At 51.2% G+C, this 19,525-nt stretch overlaps 1 protein-coding gene across 4 annotated transcripts in view; it reads left to right on the forward strand.

Annotated features, from left to right (window-relative positions):
* Nucleotides 1-19,525, forward strand: part of LOC137427789 (angiopoietin-4-like) — a 47,530-nt gene that overhangs the window by 5,574 nt on the left and 22,431 nt on the right. For all 4 annotated transcript variants that reach the window (XM_078777751.1, XM_068117530.2, XM_068117531.2 and 1 more), the window contains 2 exons: nt 4,510-4,751; nt 4,899-5,060. In XM_078777751.1, the coding sequence (XP_078633877.1) occupies nt 4,518-4,751; nt 4,899-5,060 (396 nt within the window). In that variant the 5' untranslated portion in view covers nt 4,510-4,517. The remainder of the gene's footprint in view (nt 1-4,509; nt 4,752-4,898; nt 5,061-19,525) is intronic.

Below are 19,525 nucleotides of genomic sequence, written 5' to 3' on the forward strand. Positions count from 1 at the left end.
TCTCACGTGGTTGTGTGCTGATTTGGTTGTCACGTGTCACGTGATTGTGTGCTGATTTGGTTGTCACGTGTCACGTGATTGTGTGCTGATTTGGTTGTCACGTGATTGTGTGCTGATTTGGTTGTCACGTGATTGTGTGCTGATTTGGTTGTCACGTGATTGTGTGTTGATTTGGTTGTCACGTCTCACGTGATTGTGTGCTGATGTGGATGTCACGTCTCACGTGGTTGTGTACTGATGTGGATGTCACGTCTCACGTGGTTGTGTACTGATGTGGTTGTCACGTCTCACGTGGTTGTGTGCTGATGTGGTTGTCACGTCTCACGTGGTTGTGTGCTGATGTGGATGTCACGTCTCACGTGGTTGTGTGCTGATGTGGATGTCACGTCTCACGTGGTTGTGTGCTGATGTGGTTGTCACGTCTCACGTGGTTGTGTGCTGATGTGGTTGTCACGTCTCACGTGGTTGTGTGCTGATGTGGATGTCACGTGGTTGTGTGCTGATTTGGTTGTCACGTCTCACGTGCTTGTGTGCTGATGTGGTTGTCACGTCTCACGTGGTTGTGTGCTGATGTGGATGTCACATCTCACGTGGTTGTGTGCTGATGTGGTTGTCACGTCTCACGTGGTTGTGTGCTGATGTGGTTGTCACGTCTCACGTGGTTGTGTGCTGATGTGGTTGTCACGTCTCACGTAGTTGTGTACTGATGTGGTTGTCACGTCTCACGTGGTTGTGTGCTGATGTGGATGTCACGTCTCACGTGGTTGTGTGCTGATGTGGTTGTCACGTCTCACGTGGTTGTATGCTGATGTGGTTGTCACGTCTCACGTGGTTGTGTGCTGATGTGGTTGTCACGTCTCACGTGGTTGTGTGCTGATGTGGATGTCACGTCTCACGTGGTTGTGTGCTGATTTGGTTGTCACGTCTCACGTGGTTGTGTGCTGATGTGGTTGTCACGTCTCACGTGGTTGTGTGCTGATTTGGTTGCCACGTCTCACGTGGTTGTGTGCTGATGTGGATGTCACGTCTCACGTGGTTGTGTGCTGATTTGGTTGTCACGTGATTGTGTGCTGATTTGGTTGTCACGTCTCACGTGATTGTGTGCTGATTTGGTTGTCACGTCTCACGTGATTGTGTGCTGATTTGGTTGTCACGTCTCGCGTGATTGTGTGCTGATTTGGTTGTCACGTCTCGCGTGATTGTGTGCTGATTTGGTTGTCACGTCTCACGTGGTTGTGTGCTGATGTGGTTGTCACGTCTCACGTGGTTGTGTGCTGATTTGGTTGTCACGTCTCACGTGGTTGTGTGCTGATTTGGTTGTCACGTCTCACGTGGTTGTGTGCTGATTTGGTTGTCACGTCTCACGTGGTTGTGTGCTGATTTGGTTGCCACGTCTCACGTGGTTGTGTGCTGATGTGGATGTCACGTCTCACGTGGTTGTGTGCTGATTTGGTTGTCACGTCTCACGTGGTTGTGTGCTGATGTGGATGTCACGTCTCACGTGATTGTGTGCTGATTTGGTTGTCACGTCTCACGTGATTGTGTGCTGATTTGGTTGTCACGTCTCACGTGATTGTGTGCTGATTTGGTTGTCACGTCTCACGTGATTGTGTGCTGATTTGGTTGTCACGTCTTGCGTGGTTGTGTGCTGATTTGGTTGTCACGTCTCACGTGATTGTGTGCTGATTTGGTTGTCACGTGATTGTGTGCTGATTTGGTTGTCACGTCTCACGTGGTTGTGTGCTGATTTGGTTGTCACGTGTCACGTGATTGTGTGCTGATTTGGTTGTCACGTGTCACGTGATTGTGTGCTGATTTGGTTGTCACGTCATTGTGTGCTGATTTGGTTGTCACGTCTCACGTGGTTGTGTGCTGATTTGGTTGTCACGTGTCACGTGATTGTGTGCTGATTTGGTTGTCACGTGTCACGTGATTGTGTGCTGATTTGGTTGTCACGTGATTGTGTGCTGATTTGGTTGTCACGTGATTGTGTGCTGATTTGGTTGTCACGTGATTGTGTGCTGATTTGGTTGTCACGTGATTGTGTGCTGATTTGGTTGTCACGTGATTGTGTGCTGATTTGGTTGTCACGTGATTGTGTGCTGATTTGGTTGTCACGTCTCACGTGGTTGTGTGCTGATTTGGTTGTCACGTGTCACGTGATTGTGTGCTGATTTGGTTGTCACGTGTGACGTGACATAAAACAATGTGTGCTGATTTGGTTGTCACGTGATTGTGTGCTGATTTGGTTGTCACGTGGTTGTGTGTAAACAATTCATTGACGATGTCGGTTTATGTTCATGCAGCGGGCAAACATGCCATTTGGTTTTATTACATCAATTCACATCAATATTACATCAATAGTACGTGCTTTATGGATGTACGCACGCCGAATGTCGTTACTTTATAGACAAACAACCCAGGCTAGTCAACTTAGAGGCGAGTGTACCTCTAAGTTGTCTCTGTCACGGCTGAATTGTCTATGGCTGGTGTGACTCTATGGCTAATGTGCCTGTAAGTTGTCTATGTCTTGTGTGCTGTATCTCGTGTGCCTCTACAGCTAATATGTGCCTCTAAGTTGTCTATGTCTCGTGTGCCTCTATGGCTAATGTTCCTCTAAGTTGTCTATGTCTTGTGTGCCTGTATGGCTAATGTTCCTCGAAGTTTTCTATGTATTTTGTCCCTCTACAGCTAATATGTGCCTCTAAGTTGTCTATGTCTCGTGTGCCTCTACAGCTATAACATGTGCCTCTAAGTTGTCTCTGTCTTGTGTGCCTCTATGGCTAATGTTCCTCTAAGTTGTCTATGTCTTGTGTGCCTGTATGGCTAATGTTCCTCGAAGTTTTCTATGTATTTTGTCCCTCTACAGCTAATATGTGCCTCTAAGTTGTCTATGTCTCGTGTGCCTCTACAGCTATAATATGTGCCTCTAAGTTGTCTATGTCTTGTGTGCCTCTATGGCTAATGTTCCTCCAAGTTGTCTATGTCTTGTGTGCCTGTATGGCTAATGTTCCTCTAAGTTTTCTATGTATTTTGTCCCTCTACAGCTAATATGTGCCTCTAAGTTGTCTATGTCTCGTGTGCCTCTACAGCTATAATATGTGCCTCTAAGTTGTCTATGTCTTGTGTGCCTCTATGGCTAATGTTCCTCTAAGTTGTCTATGTCTTATGTGCCTGTATGGCTAATGTTCCTCTAAGTTTTCTATGTATTTTGTCCCTCTACAGCTAATATGTGCCTCTAAGTTGTCTATGTCTCGTGTGACTCTACAGCTAATATGTGCCTCTAAGTTGTCTATGTCTTGTGTGCCTCTACAGCTAATATGTGCCTCTAAGTTGTCTATGTCTTGTGTGCCTCTATGGCTAATGTTCCTCTAAGTTGTCTATGTCTTATGTGCCTGTATGGCTAATGTTCCTCTAAGTTTTCTATGTATTTTGTCCCTCTACAGCTAATATGTGCCTCTAAGTTGTCTATGTCTCGTGTGACTCTACAGCTAATATGTGCCTCTAAGTTGTCTATGTCTTGTGTGCCTCTACAGCTAATATGTGCCTCTAAGTTGTCTATGTCTTGTGTGCCTCTACAGCTGTTATGTTCCTCTAAGTTGTCTATGGCTCGTGTCCCTCCATGGATAATGCCCCTCTAAGTTGTCTATGTCATGGCTAAGTTTTCTATGTCTCGTGTGCCTTTACGGCTAATGTCCCTCTAAGTTGTCTATGTCATGGCTAAGTTGTCTATGGCTCGTGTGCCTCTATGGATAATGCGCCTCTAAGTTGTCTTTGTCATGGCTAAGTTGTCTATGTCTCGTGTGCCTCTACAGCTAACATGTGCCTCTAAGTTGTCTATGTCTCGTGTGCCTCTACAGCTAATATGTGCCTCGAAGTAGTCTATGTCTTGTGTGCCTCTACAGCTAATATGTGCCTCTAAGTTGTCTATGTCTTGTGTGCCTCTACAGCTGTTATGTTCCTCTAAGTTGTCTATGGCTCGTGTCCCTCTATGTGTAATTCCCCTCTAAGTTGTCTATGTCATGGCTAAGTTGTCTATGTCTCGTGTGCCTTTACGGCTAATGTCCCTCCAAGTTGTCTATGTCATGGCTAAGTTGTCTATGTCTCGTGTGCCTTTACGGCTAATGTCCCTCTAAGTTGTCTATGTCATGGCTAAGTTGTCTATGTCTCGTGTGCCTCTACAGCTAATGTGCCTCTAAGTTGTCTGTGTCATGGCTAAGTTGTCTATGTCTCGTGTCCCTCTGCAGCTGATGTCCCTCTAAGTTGTCTATGTCATGGCTAAGTTGTCTATGGCTCGTGTGCCTCTGCAGCTGATGTTCCTCTAAGACCTAAGTTGTCTATGTCATGGCTAAGTTGTCTATGTCTCGTGTGCCTTTATGGCTAATGTCCCTCTAAGTTGTCTATGTTTCAGCTATCTCCCGGTGATTGGTGATCTAATAACGTGCCCATCTTTAACGTTTTCTGCTTTCTGCATCTTCTTTTTTTATTTCATACCCTGAAAACCCCCAGAAACAACCATGCGGCTCTCTCTCTGTGCTGCCGCTTTCATGTTAACCACAACGTTGGTGATTTCGTCTCATCACCAAAAACCGGGACACACTTGCTCCTTGACTTTCATGGTGTCAACAGACCGAATGAGGAGAAAGAATGATGGAGACAAAGATGGCGCAGCAGACAAGAAGCGCGTCCGGAGGGATCGCCTTGAGAAAATGGAAACAGAACTGGGAGACTACAAGGAACGCCTGGAGGAGGTAACTCAGACATGTTACCCAAAGATACGTTACATGAGATTTGTCTGTTAAGGGTTTGGTCTAAATTTGAAAAATCGATGTGGGATCTGCACGTCTCCCTCGAAGACTTTGTCGAAACCGTAACAAAAGCTCTTGCATTTCTCTCAGCTGGAAGTTCAGATTCTTCAAGGTCTAAACTCCTTCACTCTTCCTAATGCTACCACCTCGGAGGCTGGAAGGTGGAAGAAGAGGAGAGGAAGATGGAGCTTAAACCCAAAGAGTGAAAAGACGATCCACCTCTCTGCACCAAATGATGTAATCCAGAAACAGGTACACTCATGGGACCTCCGCACTCTTACTCATGGTCCTCCGCACTCTTACTCATGGTCCTCTGCACTCTTACTCATGGTCCTCCACAATCTTACTCATGGTCCTCCACACTCATGGTCCTCTGCACTCTTACTCATGGTCCTCTGCACTCTTACTCATGGTCCTCTGCACTCTTACTCATGGTCCTCCGCACTCTTACTGTTACGTGCTCCTCCCCAAACCCCGGTCACGGTGTACCTCCGAGCCCCGAGAGGAGTCACGACAGAAAGATGTGTTATTCTGTATGCCAAGGATCAATGGTGAAACCACACCAATTGTTACCAACAAACAAGTATTGTATTAAGGTCACACAAGAATAACGGTACAGTAACAATATTAATCAAAAGTACAATCAATATATATCATTCCTATGATGGTACCATCAGTTTCGTAATATATAACTCACTGTGCTCCAAGTGAGCGAAAAGAACATCCCCAATGTCTCTTTCCCGGCTTCAAGCCAAAGTCGATCCACTCCAGTGATCGTCCGTATGATGTCGTATCGAGAACAGAATCTCGTTGGGTTGGCAGTTACACTGCCAAAGATGGGCGAAGGTGTCCTCACGGCGACTGGGAAATCACACCTTCAGGTATGAACGTTTGACGGCTCTCAATCGGCGAACCGCAGATTTCCCACTCAAAAGCCACGTTACACACACACACCAAATTAACGTCTGGGTGCGGTGAGAATGGTTGAAGCGAAGTGAAAAACCTTGAGCGATGCGCAAAGCGCGCGAGCCAAAATAGCCGACGGCCCGTTCTCGTGGCGTAACGGCACTCCGATGATTCTCTTCGGAATCAACCGCAAAACCTGTCACGCAGGTTTAACTGTCACAGCGATAACAACTCTGTCGCAGGAATCCCTTTCCCAGGAAACCCAAAGTTCACCAGTGACCTCCGTTCGCCAACGTTCGCTCATGACCTTGAAGCAGCTCGGCTTCTTGTCTGACTCACTAGCTCCGCCTTCTCTTCCTCTTCTTCCTCTTCGTCGTCGTCCGGTTCCGGTTTCATTTAAAACATTAACTTTTTTACCTTTTGAAAATAGAAATCTCTACCTCCCTTAAACGACAACAATAATAGTACATGGAATCAAAAATGTTTACAGTAGATGAAAACCACAACAACGGAAGTGACGAATCCGTAACACTTACTCATGGTCCTCCGCACTCTTACTCATGGTCCTCCGCACTCTTACTCATGGTCCTCCGCACTCTTACTCATGGTGCTCCGCACTCTTACTCATGGTCCTCCGCACTCTTACTCATGGTCCTCCGCACTCTTACTCATGGTCCTCCGCACTCTTACTCATGGTTCTCCGTACTCTTACTCATGGTCCCCCGCACTCTTACTCATGGTCCTCCGCACTCTTACTCATGGTCCTCCGCACTCTTACTCATGGTCCTCCGCACTCTTACGTCTTGAGCTGGCTGTCGTTGGTGTTTTAACACTTGTCTCCATGTTTGTGCTTCAGTCGAGATTGCCAATTTATCACCACACACTCAAACTCGAGATCACGGCGAGGTCACGTTTTTTCGAAGCTGCTCCATGCGCTCACGCTCTCGAAGCTAAGTGATCTTTCACAATCGTGTTTTTGTCGAGACTGTATCTATCTTTCGGTGTGTGTACCTATAGCGTATCTTTTGGAAAATTTTCGGTGCTAATTTTTCGTACATGTATACACAATCGTCGGTTAATGGTATCGAGTATTCTGCGGCCTAGTACTCGTAGGCTTAGACTACCGTACCGTCTCCGACCTTGTGGTTTTGTTTTTCTCTCAGCGATTCGTCGAATGCGCTGAAATTATTTTCGTTCTCTGTTTCGTCCCAGTCGTTCACCCCGTACCTCCTTGTTTAATATCTGTACTCACAAAAAAAAAAAAAAAACCCAAAAAAAATATTTCCTTCCCAGGTCTTATTCGTTTATTTGTTGTTCTTTTTGTTCGTTCGTTCTTCGTTCGCGATCACGCGGTTAGAAATGTATAATCTCTCCCCTGAACAACTATTTTCTCTCATATATTATAACACCCTTTTCTTCTTTTCCTACAAAGGATGCTTTCGTCTTGCTCACCAAATCTATTCATTCCAAAAAATATATATAATACCATCTCTTACAGTTCCTCCTTTCTACATTCCCTAAACTATCCAGAACTCCACCCCTCCTCCAGTGTCCTCAAACGTATTGTTACGGACACGGCTTAAGGTGTTATGATGGGCCGAGCGGAATGGCCGCCGTGTTCGCACAGTTTACCCGATTACCCCCAACTCACCCGATTCCACCCGACGTTGACCAAGTCGCGCTATGCTAAGTCAATGGTTTGGAAAGGACACAACGACTGGGATAAATGAAACGACACAAGGGGTACAGTTCTCAAGACCTCCGGAGGAGGATATAATTGGTGGTGGAGAAAAGGGGTAGATTACAAGGTATGAGGTAAAGCACAGAAGAGATAGGCACTTAGACACAATCTTATCTATCCCAGACAGACCACAGACAAACGGAACAAGACTGACTTACACAGGGATTGATGGCAGGGAAGGACAGGCAGTCGATAGCACAAGGTGCACCTTGGCTCAGGGGCAGAATCAAACACGGTCCGGTCCAGAGATGCGGGGAGGTATTGCAGCGCTCGGAGGTGGCGTCCTTCTCTCTCCAAGCTGAGGGCGCATCTGACGTCACCTCCCTCTTCCTGCGCATGCTCAGCGGGGGGTGACACGCCCTCGGCTCATTGGCTCCGCCCCAGATGGGATCAGTCCGCCGCTTCTATTGGGTGCGGGGGGTTACCGGGCTCCGCCCTTGACGAGGAGCTGACAGCGAGCCCCTACGTGGTAACCCCGTCGAGCACATGCTCAATGGCGGCTCGTTGGAAAGGCATGGTGCACTCCCAACACTCCCTACCAACCAAGCCGGAGTGAGGACGCGCACTCCCCGCGCCGCCGCCGCTGTTGTTGTTGTTGTTGTTGTACCATGAGGAAGAGCTGCGGGGAGGTATTGGGAGGTCCTAAACTTCCTAACGGTGCCATACAATCACATTCTGGTGCAACGAAGAGTCAGAATTAATGGAAACGAGTCCTTAACTGACATAGACTAAGAATAACTAGCAAGCTTTCCTATAGTTCTCTACGTGAGATGCGGTGGACCTGGATGCGACATTTAATGGGGGAAATAGGGGGAGGTCGGGTCTACAGAGTGTTGTTTACAGAAAATGGGACTAGGGAATGGGGAATTGGGGATAGTTGGGAAGTACTGAGGAAATAGGGGAATATTTACAAGCGGATATGGATGGATGCCAATCTCATATCCGCAACAGTATTTTTGACTCGAAGGTCTCAAACTCATTTTGCAAAAAATGTTCGTTTCCCATGAATCGTACACTTTTCAAAATCCAATCTCACCCCTCCCCTCCAAATCCTCCCCATCACCCATCCCTTTCAAATCTCCCCCCTTGCCCCTTCCCTCCCCTCCCTCCTAAACTCCCCCCACACCCCTCCCCTCCGAGACTCTCCCTCGCTCCTCCCCTCCTAGACTCCCCTCTCACCCCTCCTCCTCAAAGCATCCTCCCTGCTTCTTCCCCCTTCCAACTTTCACCTTCATCTCCCCAAACCTTCTGCCTCGCTCCTCCCCCTCCTCAAATAACACCTCACTGTGCCTCACCCAATCTCCATCAAACCTTTTGTCCGCCCCATTCTTCCCTTTCTCCAAGCTATTCTGAAATCTCTGAAATCTCTGACACACCTTCAACAGCTCTCCCTACCTCTTCCTCCTCTTCCACATCTTACCCTACCCCTCCCCCCCCCTGTTCTGGACCCGATGCTACCCCTTTCTCTTCATTAACGGTATGGACCTCAAACATCCGGGGCCTTCGCTCAAACTTGACTGACCTCTCCCTACAGGTTGCTTCTGACAAACCAGATGTGATCTGCTTAACAGAAACTTTCATCCTTCATGATGTCTCTGATGCCTTGGTATCTCTCCCAGGTTACTCCCTCCTCCGGTATGATAGACCTGAGCCTCGTCCTGGAGGTGGGGTTGCTATCTTTATAAAAAACTCTCTTCCTCACTCGCCCTCCACTGCCCTCTCTCCACCTCACCCCCAGGAATACCTTTGGCTACGGCTTACCCTTCGCTCCCACCTTTTGTTCATATGTGTGTTGTACCGTCCACCAAACAGCGATGACTCCATGTACATCTCACTGTCTGATAATATGGACCAACTTCTATCTACCCATCCCAACTCTCTCTTCCTCATATGTGGTGATTTCAATTGTCACCATGCCAGTTGGCTGGGTGTGGGTACCTCTCTCACCAGCCATGGCTCTTCAGCAAAGGACTTCTGCGACTCACTGGGACTGAGACAATCTGTCAATTTCCCGACCTGGATCTCAGTCAACGGAGCATCTTCTCTTCTGGATTTGGTTATGCCAAACTTCCCTGAAAATGTCTGCTGCTCTTCTTCTGCTCCAATCGGCTCATCTGATCATGTGCTTGTCAAAGTGGACATCTCTCTGACCATTCTCAGAGAGCCTCCTCAGCGTCGACGAGTCTGGCATTTCACTCAGGCCAACTGGCACGGTCTTCAAGCAGCCATCAATCATCTGGACTGGTCTCCCATCTCTACCGCCTCTGACATCAACTCATCCTGGGAATTCTTTCAAAGTAAATTGCTCTCTCTCATGCACAGATTTATCCCATCTCGTCTTCAGTTGTCATACCCTTCCTCCCGTCCATGGTACACTTGATCTTGTGGTGAGGCTATTGCCCAGAAACAACTTGCTTTCGTCTCCTGGAAAGCAAATCCAACGGAAGGAAATCTCATTTCCTTTCACAAAGCCCGAAACAAGTGTGTATCCACCCTCAGGAGAGCCAGGAAACAATATCTCACCATTCTCAAGACCGAACTCTCTTATCTGTCTCCCTCTTCCAAATCCTGGTGGCGTCTGGTCAAATCTGTTTCTGGTGTTTGTTCCCCCTCCATCCCCTCCCTCTCCTCAAATGGCTTAACGGCTGACTCCGCACGTGAAAAAGCTGAATGCCTCAACTCTGTGTTTGCCTCTAAATCTTGTGTCCCAAACCCATCCCTCTCTGTACCCACCGTACCCAGTCGTACCCAGCTGCTCCTGGACTCTGTGTCCTTTCCTCCTGACAAGGTGGAAAAGTTTCTGTCAACCATCGACTCTGATTCTGCAACTGGTCCTGACGGCATCAGCCCACGGGTCCTAAAATCATGTTCTTCTGCTCTTTCACTCCCTCTTTCTGTTCTCTTCACCCTCTCTTTTGCTCAAGGTCATCTGCCATCTGCTTGGAAATCAGCCAACATCACCGCTTTGCACAAAAAAGGTGCAAAAACAGATCCCAGCAACTACAGACCAATCAGCCTTCTCCCAATTATCAGCAAAGTCATGGAATCCATCATTGCTTCAGATATTAAATCTTTCCTCTTCTCCAATGGCTTGATCTCTGATCATCAATTTGGTTTCAGACCTGGTCACTCTACTCTGGACATGCTGCTTCTGCTTTCTCAACAATGGATGGAGGTCCTCAACGCCAAACAGGAAATTAGAGCTGTCTCCCTTGACATTTCACGTGCCTTCGATACGGTCTGGCACTCTGCTCTGCTCACCAAACTCTCCTCCTTTGGTATCCATGGAAATCTCCACGCATGGCTGGCGGACTTCCTCTCTGGTCGTAGTCAACGTGTGGCCCTGAATGGGTTTCTCTCATCTCCTCTTCCTGTTCAGGCTGGAGTTCCCCAAGGTAGTGTTCTGGGCCCTGTGCTTTTTCTGGTCTTCATCAATGATCTCTCTGACTCTCTTGAAAATCCTCTCTATCTCTTTGCTGACGACTCTACTCTCTGTCGCTCCATTCCTCATCCCTCAGATCGGCAGTCTGCAGCCTCCTCACTCTCTGCAGACCTGGACAAAATCACAGACTGGTCAAACAAGTGGAACATGTCTTTCAATCCTGACAAATCTCACACTCTTACAATGTCTCTCCGAAAGGACCGACTGGACAACCCTCCCATCTACTTTCTCAACAATCCTCTCCAAGAAGTTCTGTCGCTCAAGCTTTTGGGTCTCACTATCTGCCATGATCTTTCTTGGGAAAACCACATTTCCAAGCTGGCCTCCAAAGCCAGTCGCCGACTGGGCATCCTCCGTCGTGCGAAGTCCTTCCTTGGCACACCTGAGCTCCTCACCACATACAAGGCTTTCATCCGCAGCTCAATGGAATACTGTTCCCCCCTCTGGGCTGGTGCTCCTGCCTCACACCTTGCTCCGCTTCACGCTGTTGAGGCCAAAGCTTTCAGAATCATTGGAATCTCCTGCGATGTAGTCAACACCGAGGGCCTTTCACTCACTCACCGCAGGCAGGTTGGTGGTCTTTCTGTCTTCTACCGTCTCCTCTCCGGCCTTGCTCCCCCAGCTCTCTCTGTGCTCTGTCCCCCCAATATTCCTTCAAGTCGCTCAAGATCTGCCTGCAACCCTCTTATGGTTAAACTGCCAAAGTCTAGGCTCTCTGCTCACCTTCACTCTTTCATTCCCCTTTTCTCCCGCCTCTGGAACAAACTCCCCCACTCCCTTCAATCCCACTCCTCCCTCCAGGTCTTTAAAACAGCTGTTCACCACCATCTCTTATCTTCCCCCATCGAAAACCTTGATCTTTTCTACCCCCGGTAATTCACCCCAGAGTCCTTGCAGTGTTCATATGTTTTATTCCTCTCCCACCTCCCCCCAAGTCCTCCCGATGTCCCTGCTCTCAAATGTTGTGTTTGTGTCCTTCCCCCTCTTCCCCCTCTCTTTTGTGTCCTTCTCCCTCTCTCCCCATCTTGTCTGCCGCTCCCCTTGTTTTTTGTGTTTTGTGTGTCGGTTTGTCTTTTTGTGTGATAAATGTTAGCTCTTTCACGAGCCTCGATCTTGTATACAAAAAAAAAACAAAAAAAAAAAACAGATTGAAGCATTATAGTCCTGCTACAGGAAGGCCCGTGTCGATTTGTGTTGGCAGACAGGTAGAAAGATGGACGATATGAACAGGACATTGATTGACGTATGATAACTGCTGGGGGAAGCAAGGTGACATTTTGTGCGTAAATCCTTCGTCTGGGCAAAAACAAGACTGATAGTCTAACGACGGTGTAGCCAGGCTTGTTCGATACTTTAGTTGAAGAGGATAGTATGACCTGGGTGGTGATACCAGTTAGCAGTTAGAAAATAATGCAAGTACTGTATTAAAAAATTTTTTGACTTCATAGTCTAGTAGGAAGACTAGGTCCCTCTGCACCCCCCGGAGATATACTTCTAATCAGTGTTTCTAGATTGGAAAAAATGTGTAGAAAATGACTAGCTATGGCCCCAAGCTGAAAAAATGTCCCACATACCATTTTTATGCAAATTACTGCTGCAAATTTTATGCAAAATTATGCAAATTTTATGCAAATTTTTGATGAGGAGTAGAGTTGAGGGGTCTTTGAGGGCTTCATCGAGGTGCTCTCGGTTGCAAGACTGGGTCATTCTGAGAAGCACAGCAGGGTCAGAGATCATGATGTTCTCCTCCTCAGTGAATCTCTCCATCAACAGCCTCTCCATTGCCTCACACACTGTTTTGAGGCAAAAGAGGGACTTTGCGTAGGCCTTTCCACTGAGAACACCTTTGAGAGATCCACTTGTTACTAGTTGTGCCTCAAAGAGAATCTCTGCATATCCAGAACCACGCATCTTGTGTCCAGTGAGCATCCCGATGTAGTTCATGGATGTGTGGAAGGGTCCAATCGTTACTACATGACTAGCAAATTCATTTGGCCAGCGCCAGATGATGGGAAGGGCTTTCATGCAGACACCCAGATCAAATGTATTCAGGACCCATCTCTGACCCACCTCAGCAGTTGCTGCCTCGGAACGCTTCAGTAGCTCACGAACAACTGCGTTGTCTGTGATCGGTCTGTGCCTGGTGCCTGCATGGCATGGCAATGGCCTGCAGCCTGTGCCTGGGCTAGGGGGTTTCACCTCTGCAACTGGTTCTCCCCCACCCAGCAAATCAACAGTCGACTACTGCACGCCTATCCACCAACCGATCACAGACAACGCAGTTGTTCGTGAGCTACTGAAGCGTTCCGAGGCAGCAACTGCTGAGGTGGGTCAGAGATGGGTCCTGAATACATTTGATCTGGGTGTCTGCATGAAAGCCCTTCCCATCATCTGGCGCTGGCCAAATGAATTTGCTAGTCATGTAGTAACGATTGGACCCTTCCACACATCCATGAACTACATCGGGATGCTCACTGGACACAAGATGCGTGGTTCTGGATATGCAGAGATTCTCTTTGAGGCACAACTAGTAACAAGTGGATCTCTCAAAGGTGTTCTCAGTGGAAAGGCCTACGCAAAGTCCCTCTTTTGCCTCAAAACAGTGTGTGAGGCAATGGAGAGGCTGTTGATGGAGAGATTCACTGAGGAGGAGAACATCATGATCTCTGACCCTGCTGTGCTTCTCAGAATGACCCAGTCTTGCAACCGAGAGCACCTCGATGAAGCCCTCAAAGACCCCTCAACTCTACTCCTCATCAAAAATTTGCATAAAATTTGCATAATTTTGCATAAAATTTGCAGCAGTAATTTGCATAAAAATGGTATGTGGGACATTTTTTCAGCTTGGGGCCATAGCTAGTCATTTTCTACACATTTTTTCCAATCTAGAAACACTGATTAGAAGTATATCTCCGGGGGGTGCAGAGGGACCTAGTCTTCCTACTAGACTATCAGGCATGGACAGCCGGTTCGTGAATGACTTGTGGAAAAAATGGCGAATAGCAAACGATGAACCAATAAATTCCACATTCCTGTGCCACCTGCAGTTGAACGTCAGGCATTTACAGCAGGTTCGTGACAGACTTGGACAAAAAACGTACCCGGTCTGAATGTTGCTTTATCCAGTGAATGGTGAAACTGCAAATGGGGAATCCGCGAATGTCACGGATGGAAACCCTTATGTCATTTCCTCATTCTGATTTAAACTCAATATCTCTATATTTTCATTCCAAACAGCATCATTCATCATTCCAATCACAAATAAACATTATTGTATTAATATATCAAAATATAATGTTAAATCCCAATTGTATTGAGATATCAAACCAGCGAACCTTCGTCATCTGTTCACTTCCTGATTCGGGAGTAAGGTCCGTGTCGTTCGCATTTCAAAATCATGATTGTATTGAGGAATTTCTGAAACCTCCTACCTTAAAACACCTGCTGGGACCCCAAAATGTTCCACAGAAGGTTATTACATTTCCTTTTAGTAAAATATGTAACTGTAATGGTTACTAAACGCGTCCCCCTGTCATGAGATCAAATCCTCATAGTGGAGCGGATAAGCGCAAAAGTTGTGCACTTCTGGCAGAAAGCATGAAATTTGGCACACGGGGGTTTTCGAGTATGCTAAATTCAATAAGAAGAGGAGGCAAGTCGTAAAATGATTGCTTCCGGTTCAAAATGGCGGATTTCAAAATGGCCGCCAAGTAAACCGATAAAAACGTGTATCTCATATATTGGTTACATAGCGATGTGTTTGCAAAGCCAAAATAAGTAACATATCATTATGCCAACTCTACATTGCTTCTGCACACTAAGATTTACATTTAGTGCTGCCCAAAAGAGCATGAAGGCATATGGATAATGCTTACGTCTGCGCGACTATAAAATTGAAACAATTGGTACAATATCGACACAATTTTTTTAATTAAACATGATTTTACATAGTATTATGTTGAATAATATCACTTGAACTGTGAAAATACATTGCAACCTTAACGCTTATCTAATATCATTAAAATATAGAAATTGTCCGCAACAAATATGGTAGTAAAGCACGCGGTGCTAGGCGCGTGACTTGCTACCAAGGAGGAAGCGGACAACGCGGTAAGTTTATAGTTCTTTATTCCAAAGAGGTAACTGTAGCACTGACGCGCTCCGGGCTGCGCGCCCGGTGTATATCCTGAGGCCACGCCTACCCCTTGGGTGTGGCCGCCGCCCACTTGGTGCGCGGAATGATGTCACCACGCCAGTGGGCTTTCGTGTAGGCCACACGCGCCCCCCCCCAGAATTCCCGCGCACCTGGAGGGCCAGTTTGCGGGGCAAACGGATGACCCGGCTGAAGCGCCCTCTGGCGACCGGCGGCGTGCCTGCGGTGCTGGGCGGTGCCGGGGGTCCGCCCGCAGGGGGGCGGCCCCGACACGGGGGCCGGGCCACCGGCGGTGGGTGGTCCACGTCGAGGTGGGCCGGCTTGAGGCGGTCTATGGAGACCCGGTCAGGAGTGCCGCCGATGTCCAGGGTGAAATGTTTCACCCCGGTCTCCAGCACGCGGAAAGGCCTGTCGTACGGGGGCCGCAGTGGTGTCCAGTGGGTGTCGTGCCGGACGAAGACGTACTCCGCGGTGCGAAGCTCCGGGGCGACGTGTGTAGGAGGGTGCCCGTGGTGCGCCGTCGGCACCGGGGCGAACCTCCGGGCGGTCTCCTGCAGCGCAGAACGCTCCTGCGCCGTGGACCAAGGTGCCGTGGGGTCGGGGAGGAACTCGCCCGGCACCCGCAGCGGTTGTCCAAAGAACAACTCCGCCGCGGATGCGCGCAGGTCCTCCTTGGGCGCCGTCTGGAGGCCCAGCAGGACCCAGGGGAGCCTGTCGACCCAGCCGCCGTCGCGGAGGGTGGCCCGGAGCACGTCCTTCAACGAGCGGTGGAATCGCTCGCACAGGCCGTTGGCCTGGGGGTGGTAGGCCGTGGTTCGGTGCAGCTGGACCCCGAGCCCCCGCGCGACCGCAGCCCAGAGCTCCGAGGTGAACTGGGGGCCGCGGTCGGACGAGATGTCCGAGGGAGCGCCGAACCGGGCGACCCAGGTGGCGATGAATGCCTGCGCGATGTCTGCCGCCGTCGTCGCCGCCAAAGGCACGGCCACCGGCCACCGGGTGGTGCGGTCCACCATGGTTAGGACATGGGTGAAACCCCGCGAGGGGGGCAGAGGTCCCACCAGGTCCACGTGAACGTGGTCGAACCGACGTTCCGGCACCGTAAACGGGGCCAAGGGGGCCTGGGTGTGTCGGTGCACCTTTGCACGCTGGCACGCGAGGCACGTCTTGGTCCAGCCGCGGACGGCCTTCCGGAGGCCATGCCAGACAAACTTGTCGGTGACCAACCACTGGGAGGCCCTCATGCCCGGGTGGTACAGGCCGTGGATGGCGTCAAAAACCTGGCGCTGCCAGCCTGCGGGCACGATGGGGCGAGGCCGCCCGAGGGAGACGTCGCAAACGAGGGCCGTGCCCACGCCGTCGAAGGGCACCTCGGTGACGCGGAGGCCCGTGATGGCGGTCCGCAGGGCCTGGACCCCGGGGTCGGCGGCCTGGTCCGCTGCCATCCGGGCATAGTTGATGCCAAGGTGGACTGCGTGGGCGACGGCCCGGGAAAGGCAATCGGCCACCGGGTTGTCCTTTCCTGCGACGTGCCGGATGTCCGTCGTGTACTCGGACATGGCCGCGAGGTGACGCTGTTGCCGGGCCGACCACGGCTCGGCGGCCTTGCCCATCGCGAAAACCAGCGGCTTGTGGTCGACGAAGGCCGTGAACGCACGGCCCTCGAGCAGATGGTGGAAGTGCCTGACCGCCAGGTGAAGCCCAAGCAACTCGCGGTCGAAGGTGCTGTAACGGCATTCGGGCGGGCGAAGCTGCCGGCTGAAGAACGCCAGCGGTTGCCAAGCTCCATGCACCCATTGCTCGTACACCCCGCCCACTGCGTAGTCCGAGGCGTCAGAGGTGAGGGCGATCGGTGCATCGAGCGTCGGGTGCGTGAGCATGGTGGCGTTGGCTAAGGCGAGCTTCGCGCCCGAGAACGCCGCGTCCATCTGCTCGGTCCAGGTAACGTCACCTTTGCCCGGCTTCCCTCGAAGGGCCTCGTGTAAGGGGCGCAGGAGCTGGGCGATGCGGGGCAGGAACCGATGGTAAAAGTTTACCATGCCCAGGAACTCCTGGAGCCCCTTGATCGTGCGGGGGTGCGGAAACCCCTTCACCGCCTCCACCTTGGCCGGTAGGGGGACGGCCCCGTGCCTGGTGACGCAGTGCCCCAAAAAGTCGATTTCAGCGACACCGAACCGGCACTTGGCGGGGTTCACGATCAGGCCGTGCTGGCCCAGACGTTCGAAGAGCGTGCGGAGATGGTGGAGGTGCTCTTCGCGGGACACGCTGGCGACGAGGATGTCGTCCAGGTATACGTACAAAAAATCCAAGCCGCGCAAGACGCTGTCCATGAGGCGCTGGAACGCCTGAGCCGCATTTTTCAAACCGAAGGGCATCCAAAGGAATTCGAAAAGCCCGAATGGCGTGATGACAGCCGTCTTCGGGATGTCCTCCGGCCTGACAGGGACCTGATGGTACGAGGTCCACCTTTGAAAAGAAGGACATCCCCGCCAACCGGGCGGAGAAGTCCTGGATGTGGGGGACGGGGTAGCGGTCGGGGGTGGTGGCATCGTTGAGGCGCCGGTAGTCCCCGCACGGTCGCCATCCCCCACCGGGCTTGGGCACGATGTGGAGCGGGGATGCCCAAGTGCTCTCGGAGCGCCGCAAGATGCCGAGCCGCTCCAGCGTAGCGAATTCCGCTTTAGCTACGGCGAGCTTCGTCGGCTCGAGGCGGCGTGCCGGGCGTAGACCGGTGGCCCGGCGGTGGGGATGTGGTGTTCCACCCCATGCTTGACGGTCCCCGCCGAGAAGGTGGGCCGCGTGAGGGCCGGGAAACCCACGAGGAGGCGGGCGAATTCGTCCGCTGCCGGAAGCGTACAGATGAACCTGGCCGGAACGGAACCGCTCAGCAAGCCGCTCGGCGAACCGCTCGGTGAGCCGCTCTGTGAGCTGCTCAACGAGGCGGGCAGCGCACACGCGAGCGAGCTGAACGTCTCAGCCTGGACAAGCCTTCTGCGCTTTACATCGACCAGTAATCCATTAGCACATAAGAAGTCCGCGCCGAGCAGTGCCATGGGCGAACGTAACGAACGACCAACGGAAAACCTGACCTCCGAACCGCAGGGAGAGACAGCGTTTTCCGTACATGCGTATAGACGTACCATTGGCCGCAAGCAGCGCGGGACCTCGGCCCGCGGTGTGCTTGTCGGACGTACCGGCAGGAACGACACTCACCTGCGCCCCCGTGTCGCACAGGTAACGGCGCCCGGACAAGGTGTCCGTTATGTATAGAAGGCTGTTTGAATTGCCGACGCTCACCGTTGCCACCGAGCGCCGGCTCGCCCATTTCCTGACCTGCCGAATGAGCACGGCGGGCGACACTGCCGAGCCTTGTGGCCGAACTTGGCATGGAAGAAACACCAGGCGGGCAGCTGCGGCGTCGGAGGCCGCGGTTTTCTTCGCGGCGGCGGCGGTGGTGGTGGGCGGGGCGTGGCGGCGGACACGAGGTGCGGTGCATCGGGGAAAGCCTCGGGAGCCTCGGGAGCCTCGGGAACGGCAACCGCGCCAAGACTCGCCTGCGTGTCCAAAGCCGCGTAGTATTTGTCGGCCTCAGCAGCGAGCGCACGGGGTTCCGTTAACGCGGAACCAGCCAAAGCGAGGTGGACTCGTGCTGGCAGCTGGCGTCGAAACAACGCCCGGAATAGAGCGTTCGGGGTTTCATCGCCCATGAGCGCCAGCATATGGTCCATACGGACCGACGGTTGCGTGTCCCCGATCTCGGGGAGGTCCAAGAGGCGATCGGCCCGTGCGTCCACCATAAGGCCGAACGTGGCGAGGAGGAGACGCTTGACCGCATCGTACTTGCCGTCGGCAGGTGGATCCCTTAGGACCGATACGACGCGGGTGGCCGTGCCGGGCCCGAGGGCGGCGACCACGTGGCAGTACATGATCTCGTCCACCGTGATGCCTCGAAGTCGGAACTGGGCTTCCGCCTGCAGGAACCAAACTTTGGCTTGTGACTCCCAGAATTCGGGGAGCTTGATGGAGACCGCATTGGTAGCCATTGTTGCGGCGGTTTCGGGTAGTCAGCGACGGCTGACTCGAATGTCGGAGGTCACCAATAAAGCACACGGTGCTACGCGCGTGATTTGCTACCAAGGAGGAAGCGGACAATGCGGTAAGTTTATAGTTCTTTATTCTAAAGAGGTCACTGTAGCACTGGCGCGCTCTGGGCTGCGCGCCCGGTGTATATCCTGAGGCCACGCCTACCCCTCGGGCGTGGCCGCCGCCCACTTGGTGCGCGGAATGATGTCACCACGCCAGTGGGCTTTCGTGTACGCCACAGTAGCTTAATGAGAAATACATTATATACACGTAAACGTCCAGTGTTCTCAGTCCCTGGAACATTGGCCTGCACATAAACACAACTGGGTACACGGAAGACTTGCTTTAGAACATTTGCACCTCCTAGAGCAGCTCTTTTTGCACTGACATTTTAT

Source organism: Myxine glutinosa, chromosome 5, assembly GCF_964187855.1.
Source record: "Myxine glutinosa chromosome 5, kmMyxGlut1.1, whole genome shotgun sequence".
Lineage (NCBI taxonomy): Eukaryota > Metazoa > Chordata > Myxini > Myxiniformes > Myxinidae > Myxine > Myxine glutinosa.